Raw genomic sequence first — 21,085 nt, forward strand, 5'->3', positions numbered from 1 at the left:
GCTCACCTTTTAGGCAGGTAAATTTCTATGGCAACGAATCCTTCAGAACTAACCTGCTTGGGGCAAGCTAACTCAGGGCTAACTCAATGTGTCCTGAAGGAGTGTCTGAGCCACTAGTTGAGGACCAATTTAAAAAACATGTGTGTAAAAATGTTTTGCAATGTTAAAATACCCTCACATTGCACATTTAATAATGACAGCATTTGCTTTCCAAACTGTAAATTTTTTAGCGGAATTGTATTTTAAAATTGGCCAAAAGAAAACTGACAACCACAACCAACCAATGACAAATAATCCATAGATGGCAGTTCCCATTCTAGTCAAGACTGGTAGCCATTGGTAGTGTATCCATGAGTTTATCTGTAAAATTGCCAGGGTTAAAGATTCCAAAACCCTGCTATGGATTATACAGTGCCTTGCGAAAGTATTCGGCCCCCTTGAACTTTGCGACCTTTTGCCACATTTCAGGCTTCAAACATAAAGATATAAAACTGTATTTTTTTGTGAAGAATCAACAACAAGTGGGACACAATCATGAAGTGGAACGACATTTATTGGATATTTCAAACTTTTTTAACAAATCAAAAACTGAAGAATTGGGCGTGCAAAATTATTCAGCCCCTTTACTTTCAGTGCAGCAAACTCTCTCCAGAAGTTCAGTGAGGATCTCTGAATGATCCAATGTTGACCTAAATGACTAATGATGATAAATACAATCCACCTGTGTGTAATCAATTCTCAGAATAAATGCACCTGCACTGTGATAGTCTCAGAGGTCCGTTAAAAGCGCAGAGAGCATCATGAAGAACAAGGAACACACCAGGCAGGTCCGAGATACTGTTGTGAAGAAGTTTAAAGCCGGATTTGGATACAAAAAGATTTCCCAAGCTTTAAACATCCCAAGGAGCACTGTGCAAGCGATAATATTGAAATGGAAGGAGTATCAGACCACTGCAAATCTACCAAGACCTGGACGTCCCTCTAAACTTTCAGCTCATACAAGGAGAAGACTGATCAGAGATGCAGCCAAGAGGCCCATGATCACTCTGGATGAACTGCAGAGATCTACAGCTGAGGTGGGAGACTCTGTCCATAGGACAACAATCAGTCGTATATTGCACAAATCTGGCCTTTATGGAAGAGTGGCAAGAAGAAAGCCATTTCTTAAAGATATCCATAAAAAGTGTTGTTTAAAGTTTGCCACAAGCCACCTGGGAGACACACCAAACATGTGGAAGAAGGTGCTCTGGTCAGATGAAACCAAAATTGAACTTTTTGGCAACAATGCAAAACGTTATGTTTGGCGTAAAAGCAACACAGCTGAACACACCATCCTCACTGTCAAACATGATGGTGGCAGCATCATGGTTTGGGCCTGCTTTTCTTCAGCAGGGACAGGGAAGATCTACAATGGAATGGTTCAAAAATAAACATATCCAGGTGTTAGAATGGCCAAGTCAAAGTCCAGACCTGAATCCAATCGAGAATCTGTGGAAAGAACTGAAAACTGCTGTTCACAAATGCTCTCCATCCAACCTCACTGAGCTCGAGCTGTTTTGCAAGGAGGAATGGGAAAAATTTCAGTCTCTCGATGTGCAAAACTGATAGAGACATACCCCAAGCGACTTACAGCTGTAATCGCAGCAAAGGTGGCGCTACAAAGTATTAACTTAAGGGGGCTGAATAATTTTGCACGCCCAATTTTTCAGTTTTTGATTTGTTAAAAAGGTTTGAAATATCCAGTAAATGTCGTTCCACTTCATGATTGTGCCCCACTTGTTGTTGATTCTTCACAAAAAAATACAGTTTTATATCTTTATGTTTGAAGCCTGAAATGTGGCAAAAGGTCGCAAAGTTCAAGGGGGCCGAATACTTTCGCAAGGCACTGTATGTCTATCTACGGCCACAATGCAGCAAGTTGTTCCACAGATCAAAGAAGGAGCGATAGTAGTGGGAAAAAGATGGCCGTGCATTGATAAGCACACCAAACACAGCATTAACGATAAGTAATAAAATAAGGATAACTTTTCTTTCATTATAATTTCAGCACAAATGAAAATGTGGCACTGACCCGCCAATGGATTGATATTTCAGCATTGTCTCAATGAAGAGTTCGCCTTCGACAAGCCATATGCGACATGCACACGCAGTTAGCGGCAGGCGGACGAGCAATATCCACCATCATACGGGTGAAGCCTGACCTGGAATGTGAAGGTAACTGAAGCTAGCTAGCTTTATAAAAGCCTGAGTAGATCTAGTTAGCTCGTAGTATACCACAACAAAGGAGAATTACAGGGAGAATTTACATTGGTGTTTAGGAAAACTAACGCCAAATGTTAGGATAATTTAAGTAAAAGGTTAGGAGAACTAAAAAGACAAAGTTTAGGTAAATTTACATAGCAGGTTAAGTGAATTTGGTTAAGTTTAGAATAAGGGTTAGCTAAAATACTACAGTTGTCCCCAACTTGACTCAAACACGCAACATTTGGATTACGCTCATCAATCCTCCCTGATCCAATCACCCTACTTTTAGTTATGTCTAAAGTAACCATTAGTAGCCATTAGTGGATAACATAGGGCTTGGAGGTGCCCAGAAATACGTAAAGTATGTTCCGTATGGCTCTGAGGCCAGGCTGCGTGGTTTGTATGACGACCCAACCAAGCCAGTGGCCTGCACCATGCACCATTCACACAGCCAAGGTGCTAAACCCAGCAGGAATAGGACAGGTGCCAAACCCCCCAAACAAACTGTAAGGCTATACTGTATTTAGAAACTTTGAAACTGGTATAGAAAATGCAACAAAGTGACCAAACGTGTGATAATGTTTTCAGGCAGTAGGCGAATGTCAGTAAATGGCATGCCTACACGTTTTACCCTTTCAATTTATCGCTAGGTTTTCACGTGACATGTGGCGGGCACCAGTGGCGCGAAATTTCATTGATTGACTTCTGAATATCATTAATGCCGAATTTGGGTGTGTCCATTGTAGTTTATCCTATTTAATCATGATTTACTAAAAAAATTTAAATGTAGACATTCCTGCAGGGATATACATACAGAGGGAAGGATAGTCAGACGTGTTTACTCAACTGCGGAGAATGTCCGAAGGAATTAGCCTTTTAAGAGGGGCACCAACATGCCTCAGTGAGCGTTGCGTTGTGGCCTTTGTTTGTTGTGGCAGTGGAGGCGGGGTCCATTGACCAAGCAGTGGCTATTCGGAGCGCGAGGTCCATTGTCAGAGAGCTTTTAGGAGAGGAAAGAAGTCCTGTATCTTCGGCTATGGATAATTGCAGAATGGGTTCGGAATGCATTTGAGAAAACAGATCCAGCATATAAGGAATTCTGGACTAATAAGAACCCATATTTCTAACTGCCTGGCGAATTGTTGATGATGCATTTTCATAGGTCATATCAAACATATTCCAGAGAATGGCGACACTATATGAATGAAGAGGCAATGAATCACTTGTGACTTGAGGTAAGGTTTTAAACACATTTTCATTGGTCTAAATGTTTATCTTAGTTAGTGTACTTGTTTATAAGGGCTTAGACAGTGTGTGTTTGGACACACTCCTCCAAAGTCCAAACCTTTCCCCAAACGAAATTATGCACCTGTTATGTATCACAATATATATATATTTTTTTATTATAATACTTTTGACAATACATCTTAGAATGTGGAAGTAAGTGTTTTTTCCATAGAAAACTTTTTTTCCCTTGACTTTTTTGGCTACCCTAGCAGATTACCCCTATGTGGCTTGGAGACCTGTTGCCCTGGTAACTGTTAGGGCTTGTGTGTGTGTGTGTGTGTGTGTGTGTGTGTGTGTGTGTGTGTGTGTGTGCATGCGCGGGAGGGAGGGAGAGAGAGAGAGCCTAAGCTCTCTTTTAGACAGTGACTAATATGCAACACTTTTGTCTTCCTCAGGCAATGTGAGTCTCAGACATATCTGAAGAGAGGGTAAACTTGGGACTGCAGCCAGATCATGAAATATTGGTGCTTGGGGAATCAGATTAAGTGTTAACCCCTCCCAGGGCCAGGCAGGTGTGGGATGTGGTGCACTGTTGTACAATGCCCTCCCAATATTGCACTCGTCCCGGCCTCCCGGACCCAGGGTATTCCATCTTTAACAGAGGAGCTCAGAAAGGTTGTTTTTCCTCATTATTTTCTCTCCGTACATGTGTGTAAGAACACTGTGATATGTACTTGAAAACTTTGTTCTCACTTAAAAATATATTTTCAAAATCACTTTCTACAATACATTTTGCTACTACAATTATTTAGAGAAAAATACCTGTGATACTATGTCATTCGCCATATTGACCCAATTTATTCTATCTATTCTCCCTGTTATGGGAGAAACCCAGTGAATTTATTCTATACAGTTGGCAAGCCTCTGCTTCCAAACGGTCCCACTGTCCGCACCAGACACTGGCTGGCTAGCTGCCACGTGAGGACCTTTGCCAACTCCACTAAGTCATTCTCTTCCCTCTGCCCTTGTGACTTCACTCTGAAAGTTCCCTCATATTGGGATAGGAAGCAGTACTGCACAAACTCTGTATGGCCAAAAAGACCTAGGATGACAAATGCCTATCATATTGCACCTATTCACACCTGAGAGAGAGTTAGTCAGGATAGAGCAAAGAGAATGAATGATCAGATTGGAATCCAGACACAGTAGTCAGGGGTCAATAGCAGGACATCTCCAGCTTAATAGAATAATGCTTAAAATACTCCATTCTAAATGGAATCCAAATTCATTTTCAAGTCTGTCCTCAGCAGGGAACTTGTTTTGTTGTTATTACACAAGTAGAATGGGAAGAGGCTTTATTTCACTTATGTGGTAGCACAAAATGCTCAACTCCATTACAAAGCAAGTTACAATGTAACATGTTAAAATACAGTGTCATCATTGAGTTATTACAGTGTTACTACACCGACATAAGAATAACGTAATTAGGCTATGTGACACATAATATATGATATTAAATATAGCAAGTTCTGTACAATGTATATGGATTTCTATGACTGGCTATTAATATGGAACAGAGAAGAAGACAGTGGAGACAGACTGGGCAGTTCAGTCAGTTGAGCCCTGGGGTCTGTCTGCTCCTGGGAGGTATGATGACAACCACAGCACTCAACGATTAGATACAGTTAGCACCAGTGTCACCACATACTTCACTGACTGGATGACCTCGGAACAGCAGTGCACACTCACAGTTGCTCTTGACAGTTTTTTTTTTCTAAGTCGTATCATTCATTAGCATTCTTGTTGTGTACAGAATCACAAAGGTCAAATAAACATATTTTTAAGAAATTCAATTGTTTATTATTTTTTTGTGGACAAAGACTGTGTTGCTCTTTGTTTATGCTTCTGTTTAACTAATCAGTTAAAGATGACTTAAAGAAACACATCCAATAAGGCTTTATTTCATATTCAATTACTGGGCACAGAATCAGATGCCCAGGAAAGTATACACTAGAATCCACAGAGATCCACATTTATTCAAATTAGGGACATAATTCCACTATTAAAGGCTTAAAGTAATATGGCTAAATAACTGCAAGTCTACAGTCTCTTGTGACAGATCTGTATTTTGCTGCTGAGATGACATTATCTGGTCATGACAGAGTTACCCGGAGTTTCATATTCAGAGGATGTACAGTATTTTTCAAATTCCCATCATCCCTGTAACACTAGCTTATGTTTTTTATTTTACAGTTAGATATGAGATTTAAAAAAAACATCCTTTAACTGTTCAGTCTTAAAACACAAAATATAATCAATTTATTCCTATGATAGCTGTAAATACACAAACACAAAGCAACAACAGCACTCATACCTAACGCAACAGTCAAACTCAACGGTTAACCGCTATCATTCACACAACCACCATACAGTGAAATTGAAGGCAAGGACAGCAACTCAAACCCAGAAATAACACAGTCCTACATACATGAATTATCATGTATACTTTCTTCCAAAGTCTTGTACCTTTTTGCTTTTCCAGTCTGGTATAACAACAATGTTGTAAATGGGTTCTTCTTCCTCCTTTACCACAACTCTGAAACTCCTCCCCTTTCACTCATGGGCAGACACAGTCACACACATTTTAACAGCAGTTGAAATTCTGTACTGAGAGGCAGTAAGAGTGTGTGTGTGAGAGTGTTTGTGTGTAGAGAGACAGTGCTGGACAGGTTACTCATCTACATGCCTCAGCACTCACACATCCTCGAATCCTCTCACACCTTGATGTGCAGCAGAACCTGTTTGCGATATGGGTTGAAGTCGTCTGGAACAGTGTCTAAGAAACAACAGATACATGAAGCAGAACATACAAGTAAATTAGTTCACTAGCATTCTGTTGTTCAATACAAGTATCGTTAGTGGTTAGTAGCAATGTGAAGAACGCTGCTTACCGTTGCAGCGGTAGCGCAGGTTGGACCAGATGATGTTCTCTTGGGAGAAACAGAAGACCCCCAGTCGTCCGCCTCTCATGGTAGTGTCAATCACCACGCCAGAGTCAGCCACCATCTCCGTCCCCTCATATAACTTCACCCTGCCACAGAGCGCAGAACAATGCACAAATCAGGGGACCTTTAAATTCCCTTGTCATTTCAAGTCATGTTCCCTCTGGTAATTATCAAAATGAAAGTCATCCTATAACTTCACACTGTCCTTATTTATACCACTGTCACATACCCATAACGGGATTGTTGTGGGTAGCTGTAGTAGTTGGCATGTGGTCATATAAGAGATGAGTCAAATGAAGTGCTACCAAACTAAAACCCAGTGGCAAGTAAACACAGAACTCAAAATGGGTGATTTGGATGAACAGAGACAGAGAGAGCAGGCCCCTGTCCCAGTCGCTGCCTGAGTGAGTGCAGTGCATCGCTGCAGTGCTCCATTGACTCCTCTGCACAGCATACAAAGCAGGTGTCTCTCTGTTTGGGTCTGAATAGGGCCTCCCTGCCTCTAAAAAACATGTCTCTCTCTTTCTCCACTCTCCCCTCACTGCACCCAACTGGAGAGACCCCCCCCCCTCCCTCCACAACCTCCTTAAACTCCACCCCCCAACTCTCCTTTTCCCTGACAACTTTTTTTATAATGGGCAGTGGTGTGTATTCATGGATGCCAAGGGAAGCTAGGCTTCCCCAAAAAAATGGACCAAGAAAAAAACATTAAAAATTATGTATCTTTTGCCTCTGTGTTTCATACATTTCCTTCAATTCGCAACAGGATGAATGTATCTCACCAGAGAAAGCATCTGATCTAACGTAACAGTGCCCTCTGTCTCAGTATGTGTAGCGTATCTATCCGACGCTGTCTGGTCAGAAAGAGTATGAAATTGTTGCTGCCCATAGCATTGAATGCAAGGGAAGCCATCGAGCATTTGGTCTCCATTGATTAGAAATAAAAAATAATAATAGCCAATCAGTGTTGAGCTAAACTGTGTGAGCTCAGCTCTGAATGGTCCTGGAGCACCAAAAAAAAAGTGTCAAGGGAAGCCAGTTTGGATTTGACTTCAGACTAATCACATCACAAGCCAAACATCATCATTGACAGAAAAAAAACGTGAATTGTTGCATCTCTTTGTGTTGTTGTCTTCCTTAGCTTGCTAAAATCGTGCCTTTCCTAAAATTAGCAATGGATGGAGATCGGGATTTGGACTTGTGGTTTTACTTAATTCTCCGTACTGGCCAATGATTATAACAGCGATTCTGATCTAACCATAAATTCATACATTGTGCCCCTGGACGTTAACAAGTAGCTAGATGTAGTATGCTGGCCTGGTGCATCGTTGCCCATGAAAGGTAGTTAGGCTAAATGGCAAGGAAAACAACAAGTGTGTATTGTATGACAGAGTCATAGGCCGTTTAGGCAACATTAGAGAGGAGGATGACATTGGCGTTTCTCTACAAGTCAGGTGCGTCAACAAGTTTTTTCTACTTGTACGCATGCAAACACACACAAATATACACACACACACAAATCAGTTCCATGGACAGCCACATCATATTTAGCTTACGTTGATTGGACTAAATCGTTTTTGGTATATTTTAGTTGTCACTGTATTAGACTAAGGAGAGGTGATTTGATGATGTTGAAATGTTGAAGTTTAAATGGTGCTGGAATAGTGGAGGCAGCTCCTGTTTTCTTTGTGACTTGTGGTAACTTTCCGTGGTTCTAAATCAATAGTTGTTTAGTAGTCCGAAAATAGTCAGAAACATTACTCTGCTTGACCATGCTGTAGGTCATGTAACTGTTTGTTACAGGCAATATGTTTTGTGGACTTCACCGGACAGAGGTTGTTCTCCGGTTTTGTAATGAAACAAATATGTGGTTGAATTTATTCTGCCGCTGTGTCTTCTTATTGTCTCGGCCGTATGCCTTATAAATCACGGTGTCAAGGCAGGTTATAGAGCAAATAAATATCACAACATAATATGGCTTTTTGTTCTGGCTTGGCTTCCCCGGTGATTTTACCTACACATCGCTACTGATAATGGGCCAGAGATGTGAGGGTTTTGAGAGATGCTCAAACACAGGTGTTGGTTCAAATGAATGTGTTTTCTGAAAATGTCTTGCTGATGCTTTGTTGAGCACAATGTGGTATTTATGCCACACAATAAATCGGGTTTATTAAACTATTTGCATAAGCAATATGTTCCTCGGACATGACATCTGATTCAAGATATTCTCTTACACTCTTAGAATTTGACAATCTGCTTGAGATTTTTCCCTATTCTGCTATGTTACTCTCAGTGACTCCCTCACACTTGTTTATCTTTCTGTTTATTTCTCTGACTTTGATACTCTCCCTGCTCTCTCCCTCTCTTGCCTCCCCCCCTCTCTTGTTCGCTTTCTCTCTCTCAGACCCCCCACTCTACAGTAGTTTCCTCTGGATCTGCATATGAACGGCACTTAGAAAATTCTTGCCAAGGATTTGGTTGGCATGGCAACAGGGACAATAGAGGGCCAGGGGGCCGGTCTCTCTGTAAAAGTCACAAAGAGGTTTAGGAGGGAAAAAATATGGAGTATAAATTGGTGAATAGCCACCAAGTCCACCAAACTGCCACCAGCCATCTTTCTTTTTATTTTTTAATCATTCAAGCCAAGCCAAGGCAGTGTAAACTCCCTCTAGTGGTCAACAGTGGTCACACAGCTGTGTACCACAACTGTGTCCTGTCCAGTGAGGATGAACTCAGCTTCAAGTGCAAACCCATCGAACCCATCTGCCCCTAATTAAGTAAAAAATGATGGAATTCTGATACATAGTTAAGCAGGTACTAAAGGACTGACAATAAAACAGTTACTGAACATCGGCTACAAATAGAAAGTAGTAGATTAAAATAAAAATAATAAATAACTAAGAGCGAAAGAGGGGTGTGGCCTACCTGATGTAGCCCACCTGGGGCCTGTGGCTGAGCTGCCAGCGGTAAGATGTCTTGTCTCTCCAGCCAACGTTCCGTGGGTCCGACCACAGCAGCTTCACCTCCTCGTTGGTGTCCCCTGTGTGCCACAGGGCGTTACGCAGGTACTCACCAGGCCCTGTACGGGACTTCACTGCCTGTAGGGGAACAAGAAAGAAAGAAAGAAAGACAGAAAGACAGAAAGACAGACAGTATATTCTGAACCCTGTAGTAGATTATTTTATATTTTATATAACCATCAAAGGTTTTTACAATGCCACCACAACATGCTTTGTTGTACTTATATCCAACAACAGAGTCTGTCTGAAGGTGATTCTCAGGAAGTGTCCCGATTCAGCCAAGGTTCTTATCAGTAGCACCACCTATAGGCTGCTGTGTTTGTGTCCCATCACTCACTTTGAGCTGCAGGCCAGGTTGGGCCATGGCCCTGAAGGGTGTCGACTGCCAGTAGGTCTGCTCTGTCTGTTTCCACATCACCACGTAGAAGGAAGAGGAGTCCTGGTAGCCGAAGATGAAGCCTGCATAGTCGTCGTCCGTCACCGTGTTGATGTGGAAGGTGCCCTCAAAGTCCACCCCGTTGAACGCTGTGTAGCCTGGGGGAGGTCATTACGTTGAGTCAGGTCAATTCAGTTCATTGGAATTTAAAAATGTATATATTTCTTTCCAGCACCTTTTCAATACACTGCTATAATGAAATCACTGTGTAGGGCTAAAAATGAGCAATTATATTTAGAGTACATACATCACAGGACTAGGACAAGAAGTAACAAACAACTTAACCCATAACATGAACTTACCCACAGCTAAACCAGGATCACTGTTCATGGTCTGAACTATTTCCATGCCCTGCAATAAAAGAGGACTCGCTAAAATCAGAATCTGTATCCACAATGAATCACACACCTACAGTGAGGGAAAAAAGTATTTGATCCCCTGCTGATTTTGTATGTTTGCCCACTGACAAAGAAATTATCAGTCAATAATTTTAATGGTAGGTTTATTTGAACAGTGAGATACAGAATAACAAAAAATCCAGAAAAACGCATGTCAAAAATGTTAGAAATTGATTTGCATTTTAATGAGGGAAATAAGTATTTGACCCCTCTGCTAAACATGATTTAGTACTTGGTGGCAAAACCCTTGTTGGCAATCACAGAGGTCAGATGTTTTTTGTAGTTGGCCACCAGGTTTGCACACATCTCAGGAGGGATTTGTCCCATTCCACTTTGCAGATCTTCTCCAACTCTTTAAGGTTTTGAGGCTGACGTTTGGCAACTCGAACCTTCAGCTCACTCCACAGATTACCTAGGCCACTCCAGGACCTTAATGTGCTTCTTCTTGAGCCACTTTTTTGTTGCCTTGGCCGTGTGTTTTGGGTCATTGTCATGCTGGAATACCCATCCACGACCCATTTTCAATGCCCTGGCTGAGGGAAGGAGGTTCTCACCCAAGATTTGATGGTACCTGGCCCCGTCCATCGTCCCTTTGATGCGGTGAAGTTGTCCTGTCCCCTTAGCGGAAAAACACCCCCAAAGCACAATGTTTCCACCTCCATGTTTGAAGGTGGGAATGGTGTTCTTGGGGTCATAGGCAGCATTCCTCCTCCTCCAAACACGGCGAGTTGAGTTGATGCCAAAGAGCTCCATTTTGGTCTCATCTGACAACACTTTCACCCAGTTGTCCTCTGAATCATTCAGATGTTCATTGGCAAACTTCAGACGAGAATGTATATGTGCTTTCTTGAGCAGGGGGACCTTGCGGGCGCTGCAGGATTTCAGTCCTTCACGGCATATTGTGTTACCAATTGTTTTCTTGGTGACTATGGTCCCAGTTGCCTTAAGATCATTGACAAGATCCTCCCGTGTAGTTCTGGGCTGATTCCCCACCGTTTTCATGATCATTGCAACTCCACGAGGTGAGATCTTGCATGGAGCCCCAGGCCGAGGGAGATTGACAGTTCTTTTGTGTTTCTTCCATTTGCGAATAATCGCACCAACTGTTGTCACCTTCTCACCAAGCTGCTTGGCGATGGTCTTGTAGCCCATTCCAGCCTTGTGTAGGTCTACAATCTGGTCCCTGACATCCTTGGATAGCTCTTTTTTCTTGGTCTTGGCCATGGTGGAGAGTTTGGAATCTGATTGATTGATTGGTTGTCTTTTATACAGGTAACAAGCTGCTCCCTTTAAGAGTGTGCTCCTAATCTCAGCTCGTTACCTGTATAAAAGACACCTGGGAGCCAGAAATCTTTCTGATTGAGAGGGGGTCAAATACTTATTTCCCTCATTAAAATGCAAATCAATTTATAACATTTTTGACATGCGTTTTTCTGGATTTTTTGTTGTTATTCTGTCTCTCACTGTTCAAATAAACCTACCATTAAAAGTATAGACTGATCATTTCTTTGTCAGTGGGCAAACGTACAAAATCAGCAGGGGATCAAATACTTTTTTCCCTCACTGTAATTTTGAGTATTCCATAAGAACTTGACAAATATGCACAATGCAATATACCAGGCTTTAGACTGTAGTCAATGCACTAACATAGGCCTATTTATAATAACCATAATGGTGCTCCTTGTAAACTGATTTCAGAGTAGGAGGATAACCTTAAAGGGATATTTCAGCCTACGATCAAAGTTGTTCATGTTTTGAGCCAAAGAGGTCAAGCGAGTTCACCTGATTGAGCACCACCCAATTGGGATCGATCTGGGCATCGCCCTCTGGATCCAGAATGACTGTCTGATAGGCTCTGAAGTCTGTCAGTGTGACCTCTGAACTCTCAGGGCACACATCAATCAGATCCCAGACTGAATCATTGTCAAAGTCGTTCTCACACACATCGCCCACCCCGTTACCTGGGAGAGGAGAGGGAGACGGCCAGAGTAAGACAGAGGGGCACTTTTGAAGCATTTAGCAATGCTGAAGTAAAAAATAAGCAAAAACTTGAACAGTGAACCTATCCCTTTAACGGTTGGTTAATGTTAAAGGGATAGTTCACTGTTCAAGTTTTAATAACGGTTGGTTACTGTTAAAGGGATAGTTCACTGTTCAAGTTTTAATAACGGTTGGTTACTGTTAAAGGGATAGTTCACTGTTCAAGTTTTAATAACGGTTGGTTACTGTTAAAGGGATAGTTCACTGTTCAAGTTTTAATAACGGTTGGTTACTGTTAAAGGGATAGTTCACTGTTCAAGTTTTAATAACGGTTGGTTACTGTTAAAGAGATAGTTCACTGTTCAAGTTTTAATAACGGTTGGTTACTGTTAGAATCTTTCTGGTTGGGATTGGTGATAAGTCTGCAGTTGTCTTGTACGTCTGGGAATCCGTCATTGTCATCGTCATCGTCACAGTCGTCCCCAAGGCCATCATTGTCCGAGTCCAGCTGGGAGCTGTTGGGATGGTCAGGGCAGTTGTCCCTGGAATCCTGGTGACCGTCCCCATCCCTGGAACACACATAGACGCATTGGAATTCAGTTCAACTCAAAGGATGGGATTTAATTCAAGACATGCTCTAGCGCAGTGCACTAGACAACCAACAATGCGCCTTAGGCATTTTAAACAACGGTCATAGAGATCGCATTCATGGTAAATGCTGCGCATGTCGGCTCAATTGTACATGACCTTTAAAAATCGGGTATAGTCTGCCTTGCATTGAATCCTGGCCCAAGTCGTGTTATGTTCACTCATTTTGTTTGTACTGAAATAGTTTGCATTTTTTTGATAATCTAGAAAAACACTATCAGGAAGGTAGTGAGGAAGGTAGGAACAACTGCAGCACAAAAACAAGTCTCAGCAGGTGTGTGTGTCTACTTGTAGCAGGTGTAAAGGGAATGTGTGTTTTTGAGAATATGAGCGCAGCAGATGTATGTATGTGTGTGTTAGCCACAGCAGGTGTAGCGCTGTGTGACAGCTGTAGCAGTGTGAGTGCAGTTTGTATGTGTTTGTGTGTAGGCGGGCGTGCGTGTTGAAGTCAGAGACTCACGTGTCCTGGTCAGTGTCACACACATCCCCCACCAGGTCATTGTCAATGTCCGTCTAGAGGGAGAAGGTCAGAATAAACCAAAGACAAGACAAATGAGCAGCCTAAACCCCTGTTTCAGCCAAGAGTGGCTGAATATCTTCTGTAGATCCACATTTTGGGAGTTGGGGGTGTGTGAAGGTTATTTTACCTGCATGGGGTTGCTGATCTCAGGGCAGCTGTCGCAGGCGTCTCCTACCCCGTCTCCATCCCTGTCTGTCTGCATGGGGTTGGGGACTTTGGGGCAGTTGTCTAGCACGTTGGGGATACCTGAACACCAGGGTAAGACAGGGGGGCGACATGAGGGCCATCACCTAGTTGCAATGAGTGTAATGTCAACTTCAATGTCTCCCAGACATCTTGCCGTTTATGTGTGAGTGAGTGTGTGAGTGAAAGTGTGAGTCTGTGTGCGCACGCGCCTGTGTGAATACACACCATCTCCATCTATGTCATTGTCACAGGCGTCTCCTTGCCCGTTGTTGTCCGTATCCCTCTGGTCAATGTTAGGGACATTGGGACAGTTGTCACAGGCGTCACCGAAAGAGTCTGTGTCTGAGTTCTGCTGATCTTTGTTGGGTTCTAGTCGACAGTTATCCTGCAAAATATAACCGTTATGGTCATGAGAAAAAATGAGAAACAATGACTCACAATCATTCACATACACCCAGATACAATTACCACAGAGGGTCTGAGATGGAAACACACCTCCACATTCTTGATGCCGTCCCCATCTGCGTCCTCGTCACACTGGTCTCCGATGCCGTCGTTGTCTGCGTCCTCCTGGCCTGAGTTGGGTGTGTAAACACAGTTGTCCTGTTTACAGTGCTTGTCATTGTCCATACAGGGCAGAGAGCGGTCTGGGTATCCATCAATGTCTGTGTCTGTGCCACAAGTGTTCCCGTTACCGGCCCAGCCAATGTTGCACTGGAGAGTGGAACAAAGGAGAGCATTTTCAACCAAACCTAAAGAACATCTATAAAGTAGTATACCGAGGCTGGCAGTATAGGGTAGTGTGGCTCCTCTGTTCCTGTCCAGGAGGGAAAAGGTAGTAAAAGACCACTGTTGCTTACCGCACAGGACACCTCTCCGTTCCTCTCTATAATGCAGTGGGCATTGGCATCACAAGGGTTAAAGCTGAGTGTGGCACAGGACCTACGGGGCACGCAGCCCACTGTCTGGTTCCCCAAGTAACCCACCTTACAGCCACCACACCTGAACGAGCCCTGGGAGAGATGGAGAGGTGGGAGAGAGAGAGAGAGAGAGAGAGAGAGAGAGAGAGAGGAGGAGGACGAGGGAGAAAGAGAAGGAGAGGTGGGAGAGAGTGAGAGGAGGAGGGGCGAGAGAGGAGAGATTGGGGGTGAGAGAGGAGCAAGGGAGAGAGAACAGCTTTACTACACAGCGGCTCTACAGTACTCTCACATGATCACAAGAGAGCGATGTCTCGTTTGTGAAGATTTGACGCTGTACATACATTGTAATAAACACATTTGAAAAGGGTTTCTGCTTACGATGGTGTTGGTACACATGGAGTGGGGCACACAGGCGTTGGCAACTTCAATACACTCATCGATGTCTGCACACTCCTGTAGACAAAACCACAGCAAGGTGTGTGAGGAAGAAATAAGACAATAGGGAATTATGGATTATGTCAGTAAGGAAAAAAGTAATAGTGTGTGTGTGTTTGGACCTGTTTGTGGTGGTTGGCGTACTCCAGTCCGACCCCAAAGAGGGGTGGGCCCCAGAGACCAGGGGGGCAGAGCTCACAGCTGAAACCCTTCACTGTGTTTATACACGCACCTGGAGAGTAGCACGGCTGGGCTATGGAACACTGAGACAGGTTAGAGAGACAGAGAATAGAAATAGAGAGAGTGGGGGAAACGAGAGAGAAATAGACAGAGATAAGTGGTAAAGTAGGGGCTCTTTGAAATAAGAGCCGTGCTGAGTACAGTACTTGAAGTGACGCAGCCTAGCTCAGCTGTCACCCTAAAAGCCTTGACAATTCACATTTCATTCAACTGTGAGCTTGAGGCAGTGTAAAAAACACAATTTAAAACCCAGCCAGGCTAATTTCCATTTCCTATCTGTTATTGTGTCATACCTCGTCAATGTCTTGGCAGTGGGTTCCGTTGCCCGTCATGCCCTCCGGACAGGGACTACAGCGGTACCCTGGGTAGTCAAAGGTCTCCATGCAGGACAGGCCCTTAAAACAGGGGTTGGGGGAGCAGCGGGAACGAGGGTCGTGGAAGCCTGGAGGTCAACACACTGTTGGTTTAGGTTTCATGTTTATGAGCAAGACAAGAACAGGGAACATGAGGAATGGGTCAAATTTTTCAGTACACATCGTTTTTTTCCCCTGGCTGTTCACTCACCACACACTTGGCACTCCAGAAGGGTGTTCCTAATCAGGGACATCTCCTTCACCTGGAGACATCAATGAAAATGCACAATCACATACAGTATGCAGACACACATACATGCTGCATGCATACACTTGTACAAACCCCCACACACACAACCCACCTGCTCTCTGATGTCCTCTCGCAGCTCTCCTAGGATCTGGTTAAAGATGATCAGCTGACCAATCAGAGCCTTTGTGTGGTCTCCTGACATACAATACCCACAGAATGCCCAATCATTGTCAAGTAAAGCCAACACACATTTCCATAAGACATTGATTTCACTGTATACTTGAAAAGAGACAGTTGGATACACTCACCTAGAATGGAGTTCACTTCTGCAGTCGCACCGACTGTAAGAAGAGGAAAAGGACTTTAGGTTGAAACATGTTCAGGATACACATCTGATTCACTTTGTTCATAACAGACTTCATCTTGGAAAGTCATATAGTGATTTTGGACACACCTGTGCTGTAGACTGATGAATCCCCCTGGAATGGACAGTCTGTCAGGGTACCTGCTTTGGCCACACTGCCCCCTAGCGCCATTTTGAGGGACTCCACAGCACCCTGTAATGGGAGAAGCTTGGATCACACCATGCAGTGGTTGAAGCTGCTATGATATGATTAGATATGACAGCTGTTGCCATGTTTAAAGGTAGTCAAAGAGGACCACCTCTCAATTAAAAGTTGCCTCCACTCCTCATCTGCTCCACTTCATCTACACTGATGTGAAAGACCTTGACAGGTGAAAGCTAATTTCCAGTAGGTATCCACAATATTGTTTCACCCTGTGTTTTAAATAAGTGCAGATTGAGGATAGGAGACGAGGATAACAAGCCACGTTGGGCTACTGAGATGAAGCCCTGGCCCCTAGCTAAAGGGGCATGGGATTTACTTGGAACTTAGTGTCAGACTCAGTGCTCCTTGTCACCTGTAGCCTTGCGTAGGCTTTGAAGCCATTACGAATCTCCACCTTCTCCGCGGGGAGAGGCACCAATGGAGGGAGGCCCTGGCTGGAGTCAGCCAATCGACAATTGACGTAGAGCTCCAGGTGTAGGTTGTCTCTGCGCAGGCCTCCGATCCGGAGAATAATGGAGTGTGTGCGACCATCAGCCAGGTTTGTGCTCTGGAGGTTCACTGTGTGAATTTTGCCATCCTCCCTCACGTAACGCACCAGAGCTACGAGAGAGGGTAACAGGGGGAGAAAAACTAAAATTGAGGGATTTACTGAACATGGACAGGTAACTAATAACAGCAAAAGAAAAACGAGGAGAGAAAAGTAAAATGGATAGAAAAAAGGGGGATGAAAAAGTGAAACTTGATGGACAGATTGATATTCATGTGAACACTTTTAAATACTAAAGGTGGTTTGAGACTGAGTTAGTTGTATGCTCCTTCACAGCGAAACTGGGAAATAGTTAATTCTGTTTTAGTCAGTGAGTGAGAGTGACAGTATCTAAGTACCTTTGTTGATCTTTCCCATGATGGCCAGCTCCAGGTACTTCTTGTTCTCCTCTTTGCTGTAGAAGCCCAGCAGCACCCCTCCCATCTTGGGAGGCAAGCGGAATGTGGACACGATGTAGATGTCACTGAACACACTCATGGCACCTGTCACCTTCTCCACCGCAGACACGCTGGTCTTGGAGTCCAGGGTTAGCATGTCAATGACTGGAGAGGGGGTGGGGAGAGAGAGACAGAGAGAAGGAAGGAGAGAATGACAGAGATTGATAATGAAGAAGAGAGCGGGTATCTATCTACCATTTTCCCTGATCAAAGGCTCTCATCCAGTCCCATGATGACGCTTCACCTTTGACCCTTGCCCAGGTATTTGAGGACAACTGTTGAGTGACTTCTTGACATCTCTGAAGCAACATCCAAATTAACAACAAAAAAAATGACTCTTATTAGAACCATATCCCTTATGAAGACTTCTTAAATAAGAAGAAGAACAAGTTTTACAAGTTATTTTATTTCACTAAAAAATTGTCCCAATCTACAGTTTACATGTCCGTTGAATCGGCAGATAGTACAGTGTTATAACATTGTAGGTTCAAATACATAGCACATATCAACTATTTTCTTATACATATTTTTCAATTTACTTTCTCTTCCTATGACTTTGAATTTCCCTCTGTCTTTGTTGTCTTTCCTAGATTGTGCACCTATACAGAATTAATTTACTTCCATCAATTTTAGCAGTGGCATTCCTGAAACATTATCACAGAGAACTTCATAGTGCCAAAAGTCAAAGCCCATGCTGACACATTGCTGGATATTAAAACCCAGGGGGAAACAAAAGAGAGAGGAATAAAAGGAACAGGACTCCTGGCTGCTTTCTGGCTCTCAGTAAGAAGGCTTTCCCCTTCCTCCTTTTCTCTCTGCCTCCCTCTCTCTGCTATTATTTCTGACATATCCTCACCCATTCACACACTGGTTTGGACAATGGGGTTTGGCAATGGTCAGGATTTCTGCCACAAGCAGGCTGTGAGCACTCAAAGGGGAAAGAGGGGAATAAGGGGAAAGTCAGCCAAGGAAGTTATAAAATAGTTGGCTTAGCACTTTCTCTGTTCCTGTCTATGTCAGAAAGAATACAAGTGGAGGAGACATGAACAGTTATGACATGTGGAAGGAAAAAACTTGTCATCTCAAAAAAGAAAGAAAAAAGAGAGGATATATCATTTAAAAAAAAAAATATATATATATATATATATTATTAGTGTATGAAATGGAAAATAAAGAACCTAATTAACCAGCAGTGAAACAAGACCAACATAACCAAGATGAATGAGAAAACAGATGATAGAAACTAGCCTTTAGAGATAAAATAGCACATTTCAAGCCATAAAGGTGAGAGACAAACGTTGCACCCTGTGTGTGGAGTGTTTTAAACTCGAGTTAGAAATGGTTATAGGGCGCGCAGACACTTCATTTGAAATATTATTACAGTTGTAACTAATATTTTCAGGATTATAATAACCATCTCGAGTTTATGTGCGTCTATGGCAGAACAAAGTGAAGTCCAGACCAAAAATGCGAGCTTGTTTGAAATAACTGTCTGCATTAATTCATTTCGAAAACACACTTCCCCTTAATTTAATTAGATGATTCACAAAATGCGCACTACTATGAGTTAGTTAGTATTTATTTTACCTTGCATATCTTTCTGATCCATTGGCTCACATGTTGCAACGAATAGAAATGTGGATAGAGCCAGAAAAGTTGGCACATCGCGCCTCGCACCCATGTCCCAAGAAACGGTGTGTGAAAGTTGACAAGAAAGTCAACAGCAGTAAATTACTATCCGCCGAGAGTCCAGTTTGATGTTGATGAATGGAGCTTAATTTCAAAGTGAACAAAAATAAGTCTGCAGAGTGAGTTGACCGCAGAATGTAGGTTTAAGAACAGTTACAAATGTCGACTGGCTTCTTACGGGCGCGCTCCAGCCAAGTACCTCGTCCGCACAGAGTGGATGTGACAGTGAGAGAGGGAGTTCATTCGCCTGCTATAAACTGAGGCGTGCGGTGTTTCCAATTTTCTAAATTCTCATGTTATACAGACATAATATAGGCTGTGCCCGTAGTCTATATGGTAATTAATCTGATAAGGTGATTTCCTTTGTTTAAGGTATAGCAGGGCTATTCAACTCTTACCCTATGATGTCCGGAGCCTGCTGGTTTTCTGTTCTAGCTGATAATTAATTGCACCCACCTGGTGTTCCAGGTCTAAATATGCCCCTGATTAGAAGGGAACAATGAATGAACGCAGGTAGAACTGGCTTCGAGGTCCAGAGTTGAGTTTGAGAGGCATATAGCCTTAAGTAGGCGATGTACTTCAAACATATCAGACTATCCTCCCAGGGCATTAAGATAAAAGAGGGGAAGGAAAGAAGAACAAAACAGAAAAACAAACAAGATGTCATAAAATGGTTCACATGTGTTTCCATGATTGTAGGCTAAGTTCTACTAAACTAACATCTGGAATTGTTTTAAGATGGTCATACCATGGATCATTTAGCTATTTGATTTTACATTTTAGGACCCCTTTAGGTGGCCTACCAAAATTATAAATATTTTTTGGTTGTTGATCAAATTAAAATACTATAGGCCTTAGAAAAGTATTGAATAACACATTCATAAATGGCAAATTGATAGTCAATAAATAAATAATAAGGAATAAGGTTTTGAAGTGTCTGCCCTATATCTAGGAGATAGAAGAAAGCTCATGAAATATGTTTGTTTTTTTGGACACTCCTTAAACTTTTTGGCACAAAACTACATCCATACTTCCATTCATTTGTATGGGATACTATGAGACAAGGGGTTGTAGGGTAATACTGAGAACACCATCCTGTTCATGAGAGTCTCATCTTTCCATAGAGGGGTTATATTCATTTGTAGGCCAAATCTAAAGTTCAATGTGTTTCCATCGCGTTTTCAACTTGACCAATAGTCTGTCACAAAAACCTTTGCATTAAACAGCAAATGTGTATAGCCTACTCTGGTCTTCCAACAGCGATCTAGCCAACAGCTTGCAGATACAGGCCTGTCTGTAATGTCCTATCCCGGAGCTCGAGAAATTGACATTACTAAGCTGCTCCCGAATGTACTACGTCAGGACAAAGACATTGATTCTATCGTAGTCCATGTGGGGTTTAATGACATTATGAAGGGCAGCTCTGAACAGTTGAAACTGGATTTTAAAATAACTGATTGACTTTCTGCTAGACACTAATAAAAGACCCATCATATCTGACCCTGTGCCATCTCTGAATCGTGGCATTGAACGCTTTAGCAGGATTATTTCTCTTCACAACTGGCTACGTGATTATTGCAGCTCAATGGGTGTAACTTTTGTTGACAATTTAGATACCTTTTGGAAACAAAACACGTTTTATAAGGAGGATGGGATCCACACAAATCAGTTGAGTTCCTGGATCCTTTCACAGCATTATAAGGCTGGGTTGAGACAGTGACTTATCAATGACCCAAGCCCAACTCATCTTATCCCTACCATTGTGACATTGAGTTGTCATAATGCTTCAGAAAATGTCCATTATACCAGGGGCATTGGTAGACACAATTTAAGTAGCCTAATTGATGTCCCTCTAACTGCCCTGAATGCCCCTGCTGATCCGACAGCTATTGTATGTAGTAATCATGTGCCTATTGAACCAGATTTATAATGTTAGCACTGAGGCGATGTGCCCTAGTAGGAAGTCCACTGTGTGCAGCTC

General features: G+C 42.7%; 1 protein-coding gene across 1 annotated transcript; it reads right to left on the reverse strand.

Annotated features, from left to right (window-relative positions):
• Positions 1-4,409: 4,409 nt before the first annotated feature.
• On the reverse strand, positions 4,410-19,643 carry LOC139391731 (thrombospondin-3a-like). The gene is made up of 22 exons (XM_071139234.1): positions 19,003-19,643; positions 17,317-17,520; positions 16,784-17,031; positions 16,317-16,419; positions 16,171-16,203; positions 15,975-16,057; positions 15,824-15,875; positions 15,553-15,701; positions 15,142-15,282; positions 14,963-15,037; positions 14,525-14,677; positions 14,160-14,378; positions 13,890-14,049; positions 13,606-13,724; positions 13,419-13,471; positions 12,698-12,879; positions 12,113-12,291; positions 10,235-10,283; positions 9,834-10,030; positions 9,402-9,574; positions 6,423-6,562; positions 4,410-6,307 (listed from the first exon to the last, which is right to left on the reverse strand). The coding sequence occupies exons 1-22, from the start codon at positions 19,094-19,096 to the stop codon at positions 6,246-6,248; spliced, it is 2,868 nt and encodes a 955-aa protein (XP_070995335.1). The 5' UTR covers positions 19,097-19,643; the 3' UTR covers positions 4,410-6,245.
• Positions 19,644-21,085: the final 1,442 nt, after the last annotated feature.

This window comes from Oncorhynchus clarkii, chromosome 3 (genome assembly GCF_045791955.1).
Source record: "Oncorhynchus clarkii lewisi isolate Uvic-CL-2024 chromosome 3, UVic_Ocla_1.0, whole genome shotgun sequence".
NCBI lineage: Eukaryota > Metazoa > Chordata > Actinopteri > Salmoniformes > Salmonidae > Oncorhynchus > Oncorhynchus clarkii.